Below are 13,099 nucleotides of genomic sequence, written 5' to 3' on the forward strand. Positions count from 1 at the left end.
GGAAGACCGAGCAGAAGCTTGGAAGTGGGACACCTAAGGTCTATCCTGGGGAACACCCAAGATGTGCCTTGGTGGCCAGACTGGTCTGACAAGCACTGGGAACAGGTACAGGGGAGGAGTCAGGTTTGAAGCTGTAGAGGTCTGTGAGACCCAGGAGTGGATCCTGAGAGGAAATGCAAGGAGTTAAGAAATCACCTCTGGGGCAGGGAGGCTCTGAAAGTCCTTGGAGAAATGTAAACAGGATGAATTGGCAATTGTGGCCACTGGCACAGGAGGAGCAGCATTTGCAGAACAGGAGGCAGGGGCATCCTAGCCACATTCTCTTTAAAAGTAGGCACCCTTTTCCCCCACACAGGTGTTGCCTTGGTCTCCACAACCACCCCGATGCTGTGGCTCTGGAAACAAACCACCAGGTCCACAGCCACCTCCACTCCCTTGTCCCTGGTTATAACTGGGTGGCCCCCAGCTGGGAGCCTCTGTGTCCAGGCGGTGTGGACTGGACTCATGACAGCCTGGGTCTCCTGGGCATGGAATTGGATTTGGGCTAGAGCATGGGCTGGGCCAGTGATGAGGTTCCCCACACGGCTCTGGGCTCCGGCAGGGTGCTGGCAAGGGAATTGGCTCTGGCCTTGGATGAGGCTCTGGGCCCTCACAGGCCTGCGGGAATGGCCGTGGCTCTGGAATCTCACATGGCACTGGGCGAGGCCGTGGCACTGGGTGAGGACGTGGCGCTGGACGTGGGGCTGAACGTGGTTCTGGACACAAACAAGGTTCTGAAAGTCTCCGGGGTAGAGGGCGCAGGTAAGGTTCTGGACTTGTGCACTCTGGTCGTGGACGTGGACGTGGGGCAGGACATCTCTGCAGTGATGGCTCTGGACATTGGTCTAGACACTGTGGTGGACAGAAGCTTGGGAGTGGACGTGGCTCTATGCGAGGCCTCAGCTCCGGACAGGAGGCACCCAAGGAGGGCTGTGGGGCACAGCTCTGGGAGCGGCCTCGGATGGGAGGAATCTGAACACGACATCTCTGTGGGGGGACCTGCCGGGGGCAGCAGGGGGAGGAGATCTCTATTCGGTACTTGGGTCTACCTCTCTGAGAGCAGTCTGAAGCGGGGGCCCGAGGACAGTGACTGGCATAGATGGGTTCAGAGCGGCGGGGTGGGGTGCAGTAGTTAGGGCACCCTGCAGAGATGCTCGGGGGCCGGCCTCTGCCATAGCAGGCCTCCCATTGGCCGCGTGGTGGGGAGCAGCTGCGGGGCACCAAAGGGACGCACCTGCTGGCTCTCCAAGACTGGCGCTCTGCAGAGAAGCTCCGGTAGGAGCCCTGGGTTTGGTACTGGGGGGCACAAGTGCGAAATGGAGCCCGGGACTGTCGCTGAGGGGCACAGTTGCCGTAAGAAGCCCGTGTCTGGAATTGAGGAGCACAACTGCTGTAGGAAGCCCCTGGCGCCAACTGGGGAGCACATCTGCCATAGGAACCTTGATAGGAGCGCTGGGCGGAGAATCCTCCCTGAGGCTGGCACACGAGGGGACATTCCACATATGTCTGGACAGACTGAGGCACTGAACAGGGTACATAGATCTGGCCTGGGCATTCCACGTAATAGGTTTCTGTGTAACAACCCGGGGAGCACTCTACAAAGTAAGTCTCAGCAGGCTGTGGGGCTTCGTACTGCCGGTAGGTAACTTCAGACTGTTCAGGAGCAGAGCATTGAACACAGGAAACTTGAGACTGGCCGGAAGCCTGGCCCTTCACCTGGTTGGTCTGGGGCTGGCTTGGAGCCTGGCCCTTCCCCTGCTTGGTTTTAGATTGGCCCTTCACCTGGGAAGTCTGGGGCTGACTTGGAGCCTGGGCATCTTGACCCAGGCATGGTGGAGGGCACCCTACAATCTGCATCTCATAAGGGGCTTGAACCACCACCTGGGTGTTGGCAAAGGGACTGTGAGAGGTGCAGAAGGAGGAACCCTTGACACAGCCCTGTGGGAGTGGCAGGCAATACTGAATCTGCTGCTGGTCGCACATGGTCCTGATGCTGGCAGGAGAGTAGGACCTGAGGGTGGAGAGGCCAGAGTCAGGAGGGTGAGAGCTAGGGAGGTGGGCCAGAACACCTGTGTCCCTCTGCCTTTCCTCCCACCCTCCACCTTTACCCAGAATTCTTACTGGCTTAGCTGGACCCGGGATTAGCCCGGGAGACCAGCCCTGGTGCTGCCAAAGGGCCTCACTCTGCATAGCTATGGTTGCAGGTGTCCCTGGAGAGTGGAGAAACCAGAGTCCACAGCCAGTAGGTGCTGGTGACAAGAGGATTCTCCACACTGTCTCACATCTTACATGGTGAAAACAGATCTTCAGGAAGTAGAGGTGACATATTGCTCCCAAGGCTGCAGCCCCAAAGTGGGGACTCTACTCCCATAGAAGTTTGGATTTCCTCACATGCATGCCCTGGCAGCACATGTGTCTTTGCCAGTATGTGAGTGTGTACCTGTGAGGCACTCAGGCACTATCTGCACACATAATGGCAGTGTTTGGGCAGCTCAATCCAACATCAAATATTTTTCTACGTATTCAATCTTTTTTAGATTAATTCATTTAAACGCATATGGATGCAAACTGTTCACATACGGAACACATCAGCCTGGAAAAGACTCAGGACAACTTGCCTAGGCAGGTTGCTCTGTCAATCACCTGAACGGTCACCACCTACGGGCTTCCCAAATGTTTTTCTCCAGGCCTCTTGGAGGCAAGATGGAGTTACCTAAGGTAGGGTAACCTGGACAGTATGGGATTCTAAGCAACAAGATTCCACCGCGCTTGAGATCTGTGCAGCAAGAGCATCACAGACATGATCTGAGAAGCAGGCCTACATGCCAGACCACACTTAGCCAAGGAGAAATGGCAGCCTGCACCTCTGCCCTCCCCAGTTCCACCTGTTCAAACAGGCAGCACAGTGGCCAGCAGAGCAAGGGGATGGTTTCATAATGAACTTGTCCCACAAACTCCTCTCGATAAGTTCCAAAATGCTTCTAAGGAAGGATAAATCCTTCTATTTTCCATTTAAAGTGAATGTCTAAATACATATTACTCTTCTCAGAGGGTGAAAAATCACTAATATGTCTTCCAGAAAGGACAGGTTCTGACAAGGACAATGATAGCTGCATATGAGGCCATGGTTATCAAATGCATATATGCTAACTTCACAGCCCCAGCTCTGCTCATACACTCCACAACTACTCTTCTTCTGCCCTCTAACATTTCACCAACTTTTCTCCTTAGGCTGACATAACACCTTTTCTCTGCTCCCAGCTCCTCCCTCACTGTGGCTCTCCCCCGTGAATCTAGAGGGAACATCATCCCACCCTAATCCCAGGACCCAGCTCCTAGACTCACCCTCCTCACAGGCAAGCAGTCGTTCAGGCTGGAGCATTTAGGCAGAGGGACGTCTTTTTATAAAGGGCTCTGGGTCTGGCTTAGGCCATGAGACAGCTGGCTGGCATCTGCCTGGCTTGTCACCCAGGGTGGCATTCCAGCAGCTGGTTGCCTCCCTATATGCCTACCTGTGCAGTCACCTACAGGGTGTGGGCGTGCCTTGCCTCGGCATCTAAGCTTCTGGACTGTGAAGGATCAGAGTGTTGCTTTCTTCTTCCTTCTGTACCTCATAAGTTTCTTCTCCATCCCTAGAAAACCTCATGGTGGGGATGAGGACATGTAGCAAAGGTACCTTCTCTTCTGAAAGATGACTCTATTCTCTCCTTTCCTCTTTGCCTCAGATTCTTGCCAAATAGATATAAAAGAGGATAATTTTCTAACTTGAAACAATGGAAATTACCCCAGAGATAGAGGCAACTCTATAGGATGATGAAAACACAAAGCCAAGCCCAACGTCCCAGGCTGTCTCTACAGACTACTATGTAATCTTTATAACCAAACTGAGTATTAATTCAATCTTCTAAAAATGGAGATAATTAAGTCCTCTTTGCTGATTGTTGTCGGGATTAAGGCAGTTATTCTTTACAAAACCATCCATCCAGGAGTGATGTTCAAAGTATCACTAGCCTGGCATAGCAGCTCACCCCTATAATACTAGCACTTGGGAGGCCAAGGCTGGAGGATCACTTGATGCCAGGTGTTTCAGATCAGTCTGAACAAAATAATGAGACCCCCAACTCTACAAAAAACTTAAAAATTAGTTGGATGTTGTGCACACCTGTAGTCCCAGCTATTTGGAGGCTGAAGTAGGAGGATTGCTTGAAGTCAGGAGTTGGAGCTGGCAATTAGCTATGGTGACACCACTGCACTCTAGCCCAGGCAAGAGATGAGACCCAGTCTTCTTAAAAAACAAATCCAATATCCACTCAGAGTAAATGCTGGTCACAAGCAACAGACACAGCTGAGTTGGTGGGTGCCTACAACACCCCAGCTCTGAGCTGAACAAACTGAGTTCTGCACAGAAGTGCTCAGCTGATGCCACTGAGAACCTCTGAGGGCAGCCCTAGGCAGCTAATGCTGTGGAATGCTTAACCACAGCACAGCACAGGGCAGAAGCGATGCTGACATCCTGTGGGCCCCATGCAGTCAAGATGGATTTCTCTTTAGGTTTTGCCTACATAATAATTAATCACCAGTGTTTAGAAATAGAGGAATTTTAGTTAAGATTCCAGACATCCAGGTTTTCTTCTAAAATCAAAAGCTCTTACATAGGTGAGCCTACATTCCCTCAATTTGATTAAAGGCTGTCCACTGAGGAGGGCATGTGCGTGTCCCTCTGCAATGCACCACCATTCTTTACTATCTCTATAATATGCAATTCAAAAGGCAGGTTTCCTTGCATTATTTCACTTTCATTCTTATTTTTCTTTGGTGACATTAAAGGGACCCTTCTACCTCAGTTATTTCACTTGTCTTTGTCACCCTCCAGTCCTTGCTGGCACTTAAGATAGAAGTGCCACCAGCCAGTTGCCTCCCTACTCTCTCACATAGAATTCTGGCCAAGGTTGTGAGTGGAGTTTAGATTTAAGCATATTTGGGGTTGAATCTGAGCTCTTCTGCTCACTAATAGGTTGAAAGCTGTTTCAATCCATGACCCTCAGATTCTTTATCTGTAAAATGGACAGGAGGGGGAGGAAGAAGATGATCAGGAAGAGAAGGAAAGGATTTAGGAAAAGTTATATTATAGTATTGCTATCTGAATTAAATGAGAAAAACTGATAATTAGCCATTTAACTCTCTGAGCTTCATTTTCCTCATATAACGATGGAAGGAATAAAGTGATAATTACTTCACCAGGTTTTCATAAAGATATGAACAGATAATGAGTATGAAAGTGCTTTGTGACCCCCGGTGTACATGCCCAGCATGTTCATAAATCTCTCTCATGGGCCCAGCTCATAGGGACTTCAGTGTCCTAGTTCTGGATCCCATCACTCACTCCAGAGGGGTCTCCAGATACCAGCTCAGACTTGAGAAGGATCATAGGTATTCAGATTGTCATGGTCATAAGAACCTCCAGGAACTGTCTGGCCTCACCTCTCATTCTATAGATGAGGACTCTGAAACTCAGAGAGATGACCTGTCTGGGGACTGAAAGCAAATGATTACCTTAGAGGACTAGATTCCAGGTAGCCCCAGGCCCTAGCCCAGACTTTTTCCACATACTTTTGACCAAGGTGCTCTGACTGGAAAAGACTTGAGACTTGGTGTTCACTGAGAATGTGGCCAGCAGAGCAGTGAGCAGGGGGAAACTGAGAGTATACATCAGAATGTGAATTATCGAATCCTAATGGTTCTGTGTCTCCCACTCATCTCTTGATGGAACGCATAGTTTCTTCTCTATATCTGGACTTATCAATCTGTTAGATGCACACATAGATGAATGAACAGATGGGGCATGAACTTGGGTTTGGTTCATGCATCCTAAATCACTAGACAACTAGTTGACACCCTGTTCAGGGATCCAAGAGTGCGGCAGGCCTTGTTGCTTTTTGCTTCTTACAAGGAAAGTAAAAGTGGTAATGGTGGTGGGTAGAAAAGGGCCAGAAGTTAAGTCTTGCAAATGGTGATGAATAGGTGTTAGAGTTTTCAACACTATGATTTCACGGACAGATCATTAAGCTAAAAGCAAAAGATTTAATTCCAGGCACTCTTTCTTCTCTGATGTGTAAAGCTTTATAATAAAAACGTTGTCATTGATTAAGGAACTGGATTAGTACTCAGATGGCCTAAAGACAGAGGTAAGTATGGCATAATCCTTTTTTCTCCAGTAGGGTCTAGAACTCTTCCAACAGGCATTCCTATCTGGTAATGTATTCGAACAAAATCGCTCCTTTACACAGGCTCTGTGTGAGCTTCTAATCTCTGAATATACACCTTTATAGGTTCTTTGCTTTTTAGCTTAGCCAATTCAGTGTGGATAAAAATAAGCCATTATCTATCTCCCCCTGCAAATGTCTTCCTCCCAAGGTCCCCTTTCAGGCAGTGGCATATGTGTACTACTTTTTAGTCTAGAATCCCAGGAGTCACCTTTGGTCTTCCTTCTACCTCACCCAGCACCACCATCCTGCTTAGTAATTGTCCCAATTTCCCCTGCTGCCCACTGACTCCTCCCCTGCAGTATCTCAGGTCTCCATGATTTCCTACAATAGTCTCTTCACTGTTTTCTCTGATTTCCTTCCAATCTTTTTTTCTTCCACTTAACTTACAGTAACAAGAGTGATGATCCTAAAAAAAGAAAATGCATTTTAAAAAATCTGGTTATCTTATTACCATTGTTTCCCAGTGTCCACTGGGAATGTTGGAACTCTATAGCAAGGCATACAAATCCCTTCATTGACTGGTTACAACCTGCCTTCCAGGCTCATGTCCTTGGCATCCTCACTGCCCCTTACCCACCTGCCAACCCACAGAGCATCAGAGGAAGCCATGCACATGGCTGTCATTCTCTGTGCATGCCTGGATATTTCACTGTGGCAAGCCTTTACAAATGCTGCTTCCTTTTTCTGAAGGTCCTTTCATCTCTTCTCCATGTGCAAAACTATTGCTCATCACCTGCGACAACTCCAGCACCACTTCTTGGCAATGTTCCCTGACCCCCTAAGCCATGACTCACTCTGTGCTCTGCATCACATCAGACATGCCTGTCGCTAAAGCGCTCACGTGCACTGAAATTATTTACATTCCTATCCTCCACATTAACTGCGTTCCTCAGGGAAAAGTAGTGGTGGCACATAAATCTTCATATCCCGGCCACAGACCCTATGCCAGTGTGTGGTGCTCATTCGCCTTGTAGATTAAATCATTTCATTCTTGTTTTTTACATATGTACACACACCCACACACATACATATATGCATGTAAGCTTAGCAAATGTATGTCTTATAAAGCACTGGCTGGATTGACTTGTTTTATTATCTATTGAAATGTAACAAATGGATACACCATAACGTGTAGAGACCATATTAAAGGCCACGACAGCAAAGAGATAGAGAATGATATATATATATATATATATATATATATACATACATATATACACACACACACAAAGGGAATGACATCATATACATATTGTTCACACACACCTACTATATGTACATATATAAACTTTATAGATAGAGGGACTGTATATTATTATAATATATTATGTAATATATATGTATATATAAAACTGTAGATAAAAGGATATGCTACATACAGAGGCCATCTCCAGAGACAGTCATAGTTTTAAGGAAATATATAAGGACTATTTTATTTAGGTAAATGGAGCTATCTAGAAACAGTAATATGGTTTAAAAATGCAAGACCATAAATATGATATAAACCTGGAATAAATGATATTAATGTAGTGATTTATAAAATTGATATAAACCATTGAAAGAGATCGTTATAAAGATATATGCAGAAATTATAAAAATAAAGATAGAAGTAATGACATATAGAACAAAAGACAGAGATAAAGTCATAGAAGAAAAAGTAGAGAGACACAAGTGGCAGGCACTGGGAGTGGGGCAGACCGCGGGGAGGGGATGCCGGGGCCGTAGTGGATAGAAACATAGTAATTAACAAAAAGATGGAGGCCACTTGAAGATCATGTGTAAATCTAGAGACAATTCATTGAGGACTCACTGTTTAACCATCATCTAGCTGAGGATTTGGTTTGTGTCACCTTTCTTACTCTTTTAAATGTGGGGCACATATCATTATCATTATTTATAATTGAAGAGAACAAAGGCTCAAAGAGGATGTAATTCACAGTAGGTCACAAGCTTGGAAACTGCAGAACTATGATTTACAGCCAAGTTGTCCAGTGATAGAAGCCTCTGTAAGTAGATATTTAATGAGATGACATACCTTGAGTTAGAGATACAGAGATGCATTCTGAATTTTATTATACTATGAGATTCTTTTTAGGAGTTTTGCTCTTAAGAAACATTCCCTGAGCCCTGACTCCCAGCACCTGCCCTCAGCACCCATCCTCAAGGATCTCATAGTCTATGTAGGAAAACACAAAGATAAACAACAATCATACTACAGTGCCATGAGTTCCTCGGGAGACACAAGCACAGAACAGAGGTCCAGAAAGTAAAAGCTTGAAGGAAGGGAATGAGGAGGTAACTGGCCTTCTCTCTTCCTCACTCTTGAGGAAGAGCTGAACGTATAACCCAGGGAGAGGATGACTGTGAGTCTCCAGCTATGAAATTGGGAGGTCCCTGGCACAGAAATGCTGGCTCCTGGGATGGGGCTTCTAAACTTAGCAGATACAAATACTGGTGCTTCGATGGATTTGAATATTAGAAAGACTAATTTTTTTTTTTTTTTAGTATAGGTACATCCCATGGGGCTAGAAAAGTTAAGAAAGATCTTTCAAGGTTAAAATACATTGAAAGGATGATGATGATAATGATAATGGTGCTAATTAATTCATTAATCCATGCATGCATTTATTTACTTCACAAATATTTATTCAGCATTTACCATGTAAAAAGCATGGTGCTGTGCCTTGCAGCGATAGCAGTAAGATATAAAAAACACTCAAATGTAGTTCTGGTGTTCAGCAAGTTTTTGATCAGGTGGACAAACATTACTTCAAAGGTCATGTGGTTAATTAACCAATGACAACCCTGATGAGTATTTGACAGGAGAGGCCCACAGAGAATGAAAACTCCCTAGAGCTGGGTGCACAGAATAGGGGACAGCTAACCCCATCAGGGAGACCAGGAAGGCTTTCATGAATAAGCAAATATGGGGCTGAGAGGACCAAGAGGAGCAAAGAGAGCAAAGAGAATGCTGGAACAGGGAACAGTATGAGCAAAGGGACTGCATGGGGTCGGAAGGATTACGGCACCTTCCCAAAGCTGAAAGCCGGTCGGGTGACAGCAGGAGGAGGGGTGAGCAACTGTTTTAAGTAGAGGGGACACGACAGTCCTCTATGAAGGGGACGTGGGGCAGCTGAGCAGAAACAGGGAAACAGGCATAAAAGCTGTTCATCTCAACCCTGGAAACAGATCCTTGGTCCTAGTCTAGTACTGGCACCATTAGACACAGTCACCTCTGTCTTATATGATCTTAGGAAGTAAAAATTGCAGTTAGGCTGAGTGACCTAAGGAAATAGCAAGGTCTCTGGGGGCTAGACACACTTGTTTTTATCCCTGGTCTCCCATCTGGGTGGGGGACAGAGCTCTACGCCACAGCTGGTTTCATCATACATAAAAGGTGAAACACATCTTCCTTGATGGCTGGTGTGAGGGCCGGCACAGGCAGAGTCCAGCCATTAGCAGGCCCTCAGTGAGGGTGATGAGCACTGTTATTATCATTATAGTATTAGTAGTACTCAACATCATGATGCCACCTAGCAAAGAAATCATTTCTGAAATAGTTTACCATGAGCCAAAATTACATGAAGTATGAAATCACCCAGGCAGGCCGTGTGCTGTTCCGATGGACTGCCTGGGCAACCTCCCCAGTCTCTAAGTTTCTATGTCTTTATCTCTCAGTTCTGCTGGGTGCATTTTTTTCTTGCATACTTATCAAAGAGTATTTAAAAGTAAGATGCAAGAAATATTATAATTTTTTAAAATTGATATAAGTTGTAATAAGCAACCCTGTGAACACCTGACTTTCTAGTCTTCTACCCTGGGACCAACCAAGGGAAGAAGGCCCCTCTTCCAGATTACACACTGAGGGCACTGTGTCCTCCAGGATTGTGCCTGGGGGGCTTGGATCCTGAATTGGGCCTCTTGGCCTGCAGAAGCTCTGACCAACACAGCAGGGACAGGGGAGGGTATGGGGGGCGAGCAGCAGCAAGGAGCAGGCTTGCTGGAAGAAGAAACTTTAGTTTTTCTGAATGGTGTGATTTAGGACCTGGTGGTTCTCCAGAAGGGGTCTGCAGCGCCATGGGACTGGAGAAAGGGGGGTTGGTGTGGAGCACAGGAATGAAGTCTCAGAGAAGAGTTTGTTTTAGCATCTCATGTGGGAGGTGGGAAAACTCAGGGAAGCAGGTCAGTTTTCCTTGGTCCCCCCATCTCTGCTCCTCTGTAGCAGCTCCTGAGCTATGGCAGAAGGTGGGGCTCTATAGGCTTACACTGTCCAAAGTTGGGGCTCTGGTGGCAGTTGGGGTAAGCCACAGGGTCAGTGGTGGCTCAGGCAGCAACCGCCAACCCCAGAGCTGCAGCAGGAAGAGACAAGAGCGGGGCACAGGGTTGGGCACTAGGGTGGGCGCTTGGAGGCATTTAGCTGTAAGGTATTTGGAGGGCCCTTGAAAAGAGGTCAGCACTGCTGCTAGATGGAAAGACACATTGGGAAAAGCTCAGACAACCTGACCAAAAAAAAAAAAAAAAAACAATCAGTGCACAATACCAAGGATTGATTCATATTTTTTTTTTCCTGGATTTCACAGAAACCAACCCCTTCCAAATATCTGGTTCATGACCCAACTTCTATAGTGGGATTTGGAAACTGCTTTGGAGAAAATAAACCTTAATAAATATCCTCTCTCTTCAGGCCCCTTTGCCTTCACTGAGGCATTCAACTTCCTTCCATGGGCTTCCCTACCTCAGCCTGCTGGTCCCCAGAGCAAACCAGGTAATTCAGTTGTGTTCTGATGCCTAATCTCGAGGACATCAGGTAGGAAAATGCCAGATCTAAGAACATTCATCTTCTAGTGAATGAACTGGAAGGCAGTGGCCCTGACAGGTCAGCTCTGAGGGCTGTTCCACCTTCACATGCCCCAGCAGCCCCCTCTGTTCTGCCTGCCTTCCCCCATCCCTCTCTCCTCACAGTCCTTTCCCAGGGGCCTCCTGGCTGAGCCATCACTGGGAAGTGGCTGGGTTGAGGACTTAGGAGTCCTTCTGTCCTGGGCCTGCTGTACCCCAGGATGAGGCACAGCCTGTGTGTACATAACAGTCACTTTCACACTCCCAGCCCCAAGGCTCCAGGACCTCCTAGACAGAAGCCAAGAAGAATCCCAGGGGCTAAAGCCTGCTGGAACACCAACCCCACAAGCCCACTGAAGGCCAGCCATCCCACTTTCCATGGCCCTAACTCATTTATTAATTCAATAAATATGCATTACCTATTTGGGGTCTGAGTTTTGCAAGTTGCTCTAGTCATAAAGATGAGCCAAATTGCCTTGAGGACATGTATGTAAACAATGTGCTGTAAAGCGTTTTATCACGTGCTGTAAGAGACGCCATGACCCAGGGTTGGGCCTCTAATAGCTCTTACATCAAGACATTGCCATGTCCATTTGTACATCCTTCTGCTCTTCTGGATGGAAAACTTATTGAGGGCAGAATTTATATAAAACTACAGTCACCTGCACACCCCTGGGAATACCACGAGCAGAACAAGGAGGCTTGAGGAATAAATAAGTTAATGATCAACTGATTGAATAAAACAACAAAAAACTGACTGCCTTTTAGACCCAGGGCAGAGGCTGTGACTGAGGATGGGTTCTCTGGGCTTCAGAGGAACCCTAAAGGGGACCCACACAAGGTCAAATGTGGCCTGGTCCTTGGAAGGCCCTTGTCTTCCTCTAGCAAAGCTGCCACAAGTCCTATCACCCGAGAGCTCAGAGGGGTCATGAGAGAGCAGAGGACATGAGAAGGGGTGAAGCTCAGGTCCCTGACAAGGGGCAGTGAAGTGGGGGAAACAGAAGAGGGGTTGTGGGATCACAGTGGAGTCAGCACTGTGAGGATCTGTGGGGGCTGGGAAGTGGGTGGAGGTGAGTCAAATGCTGCCACTTGGTCAGGGCGAGTGCAGTGAACTGCTAGGCAGGGGACAAGGGTAGAGAATACTGAGATACATGAAAATCTATATTCTCATCTCATGAAAATCTGCATTTTAATCAAATCCCAGGCTTTAGCCCCTGGGATTCTTCTTGGCTTCTGGGGAGAGACAAAAGGCCCTAATTGGGCAGGTAGTTCATGTGTTCAGCCTTGGGACAGGCACTGTTCTAAGAACTTTCTTAAAGAATCCAAAAGCCAGTATGGAAGACAGAGGAGGACACCAGACTTCTCTGTCTGATAAGCCTTGGGTACAATTGGGGCATAGAAGGGCCTATGTCTCAGATGGGAGCCCAACATCAGGACTCAGCCAGTGCTGTGAGTGAGGCAGTCCTCATGGTCATCAGGTCAAGGAGAACTGGGGACTGCAGCCATTGTCAGATGGACAGCAGAAGAAAGAGAAAGAGAATGGACAAAGTGCAGAATGGTTGGCATTAGCCTAAAAGAAGAAAAAGATGAGGGAAAATAGAAGAATTGTTCAAAGAAAGGGAGATGATGATCTTGTCGTTGAATGCTCCAGGTGACCCACTCCATGTGATGTCCTGGTCACTGACCAGGACAGAGTGATTTCAGAGGAGCAGTGAGAGCAAAAATCATTGTTTAATCTATTAATGAAGGGACTGGATTAAGTGATAAATAATCAAGAGGTGGAAGACAACTTTATGAGGAATTAGAAAGAACAAATATAAGAATACCACCATTTCTTGAGAATTAAAAATCCCCAAAACTTTAGTGAAACATAAAAAAGTATCCAATCGGATGTCAAAAATGTGAAACTTACTGAAATCATCTCAGATATTTAGAAAGGAAGTGAATAATGAGGGCTG

General features: G+C 46.8%; 1 protein-coding gene across 1 annotated transcript; it reads right to left on the reverse strand.

The window, feature by feature from the left end:
* Positions 1-324: 324 nt before the first annotated feature.
* On the reverse strand, positions 325-2,022 carry KPRP (keratinocyte proline rich protein). Its single transcript, XM_003800424.1, has one exon. The coding sequence runs from the start codon at positions 2,020-2,022 to the stop codon at positions 325-327; it is 1,698 nt and encodes a 565-aa protein (XP_003800472.1).
* Positions 2,023-13,099: the final 11,077 nt, after the last annotated feature.

This window comes from Otolemur garnettii, unplaced genomic scaffold, assembly GCF_000181295.1.
Source record: "Otolemur garnettii isolate 467f Iridium unplaced genomic scaffold, OtoGar3 scaffold00174, whole genome shotgun sequence".
In the NCBI taxonomy this organism is placed as follows: Eukaryota; Metazoa; Chordata; class Mammalia; order Primates; family Galagidae; genus Otolemur; species Otolemur garnettii.

Bases quoted from the DNA above. Each gene is read 5' to 3' on its own strand.
- KPRP (XM_003800424.1), bottom strand. From the start codon at position 2,022: ATGTGCGACCAGCAGCAGATTCAGTATTGCCTGCCACTCCCACAGGGC.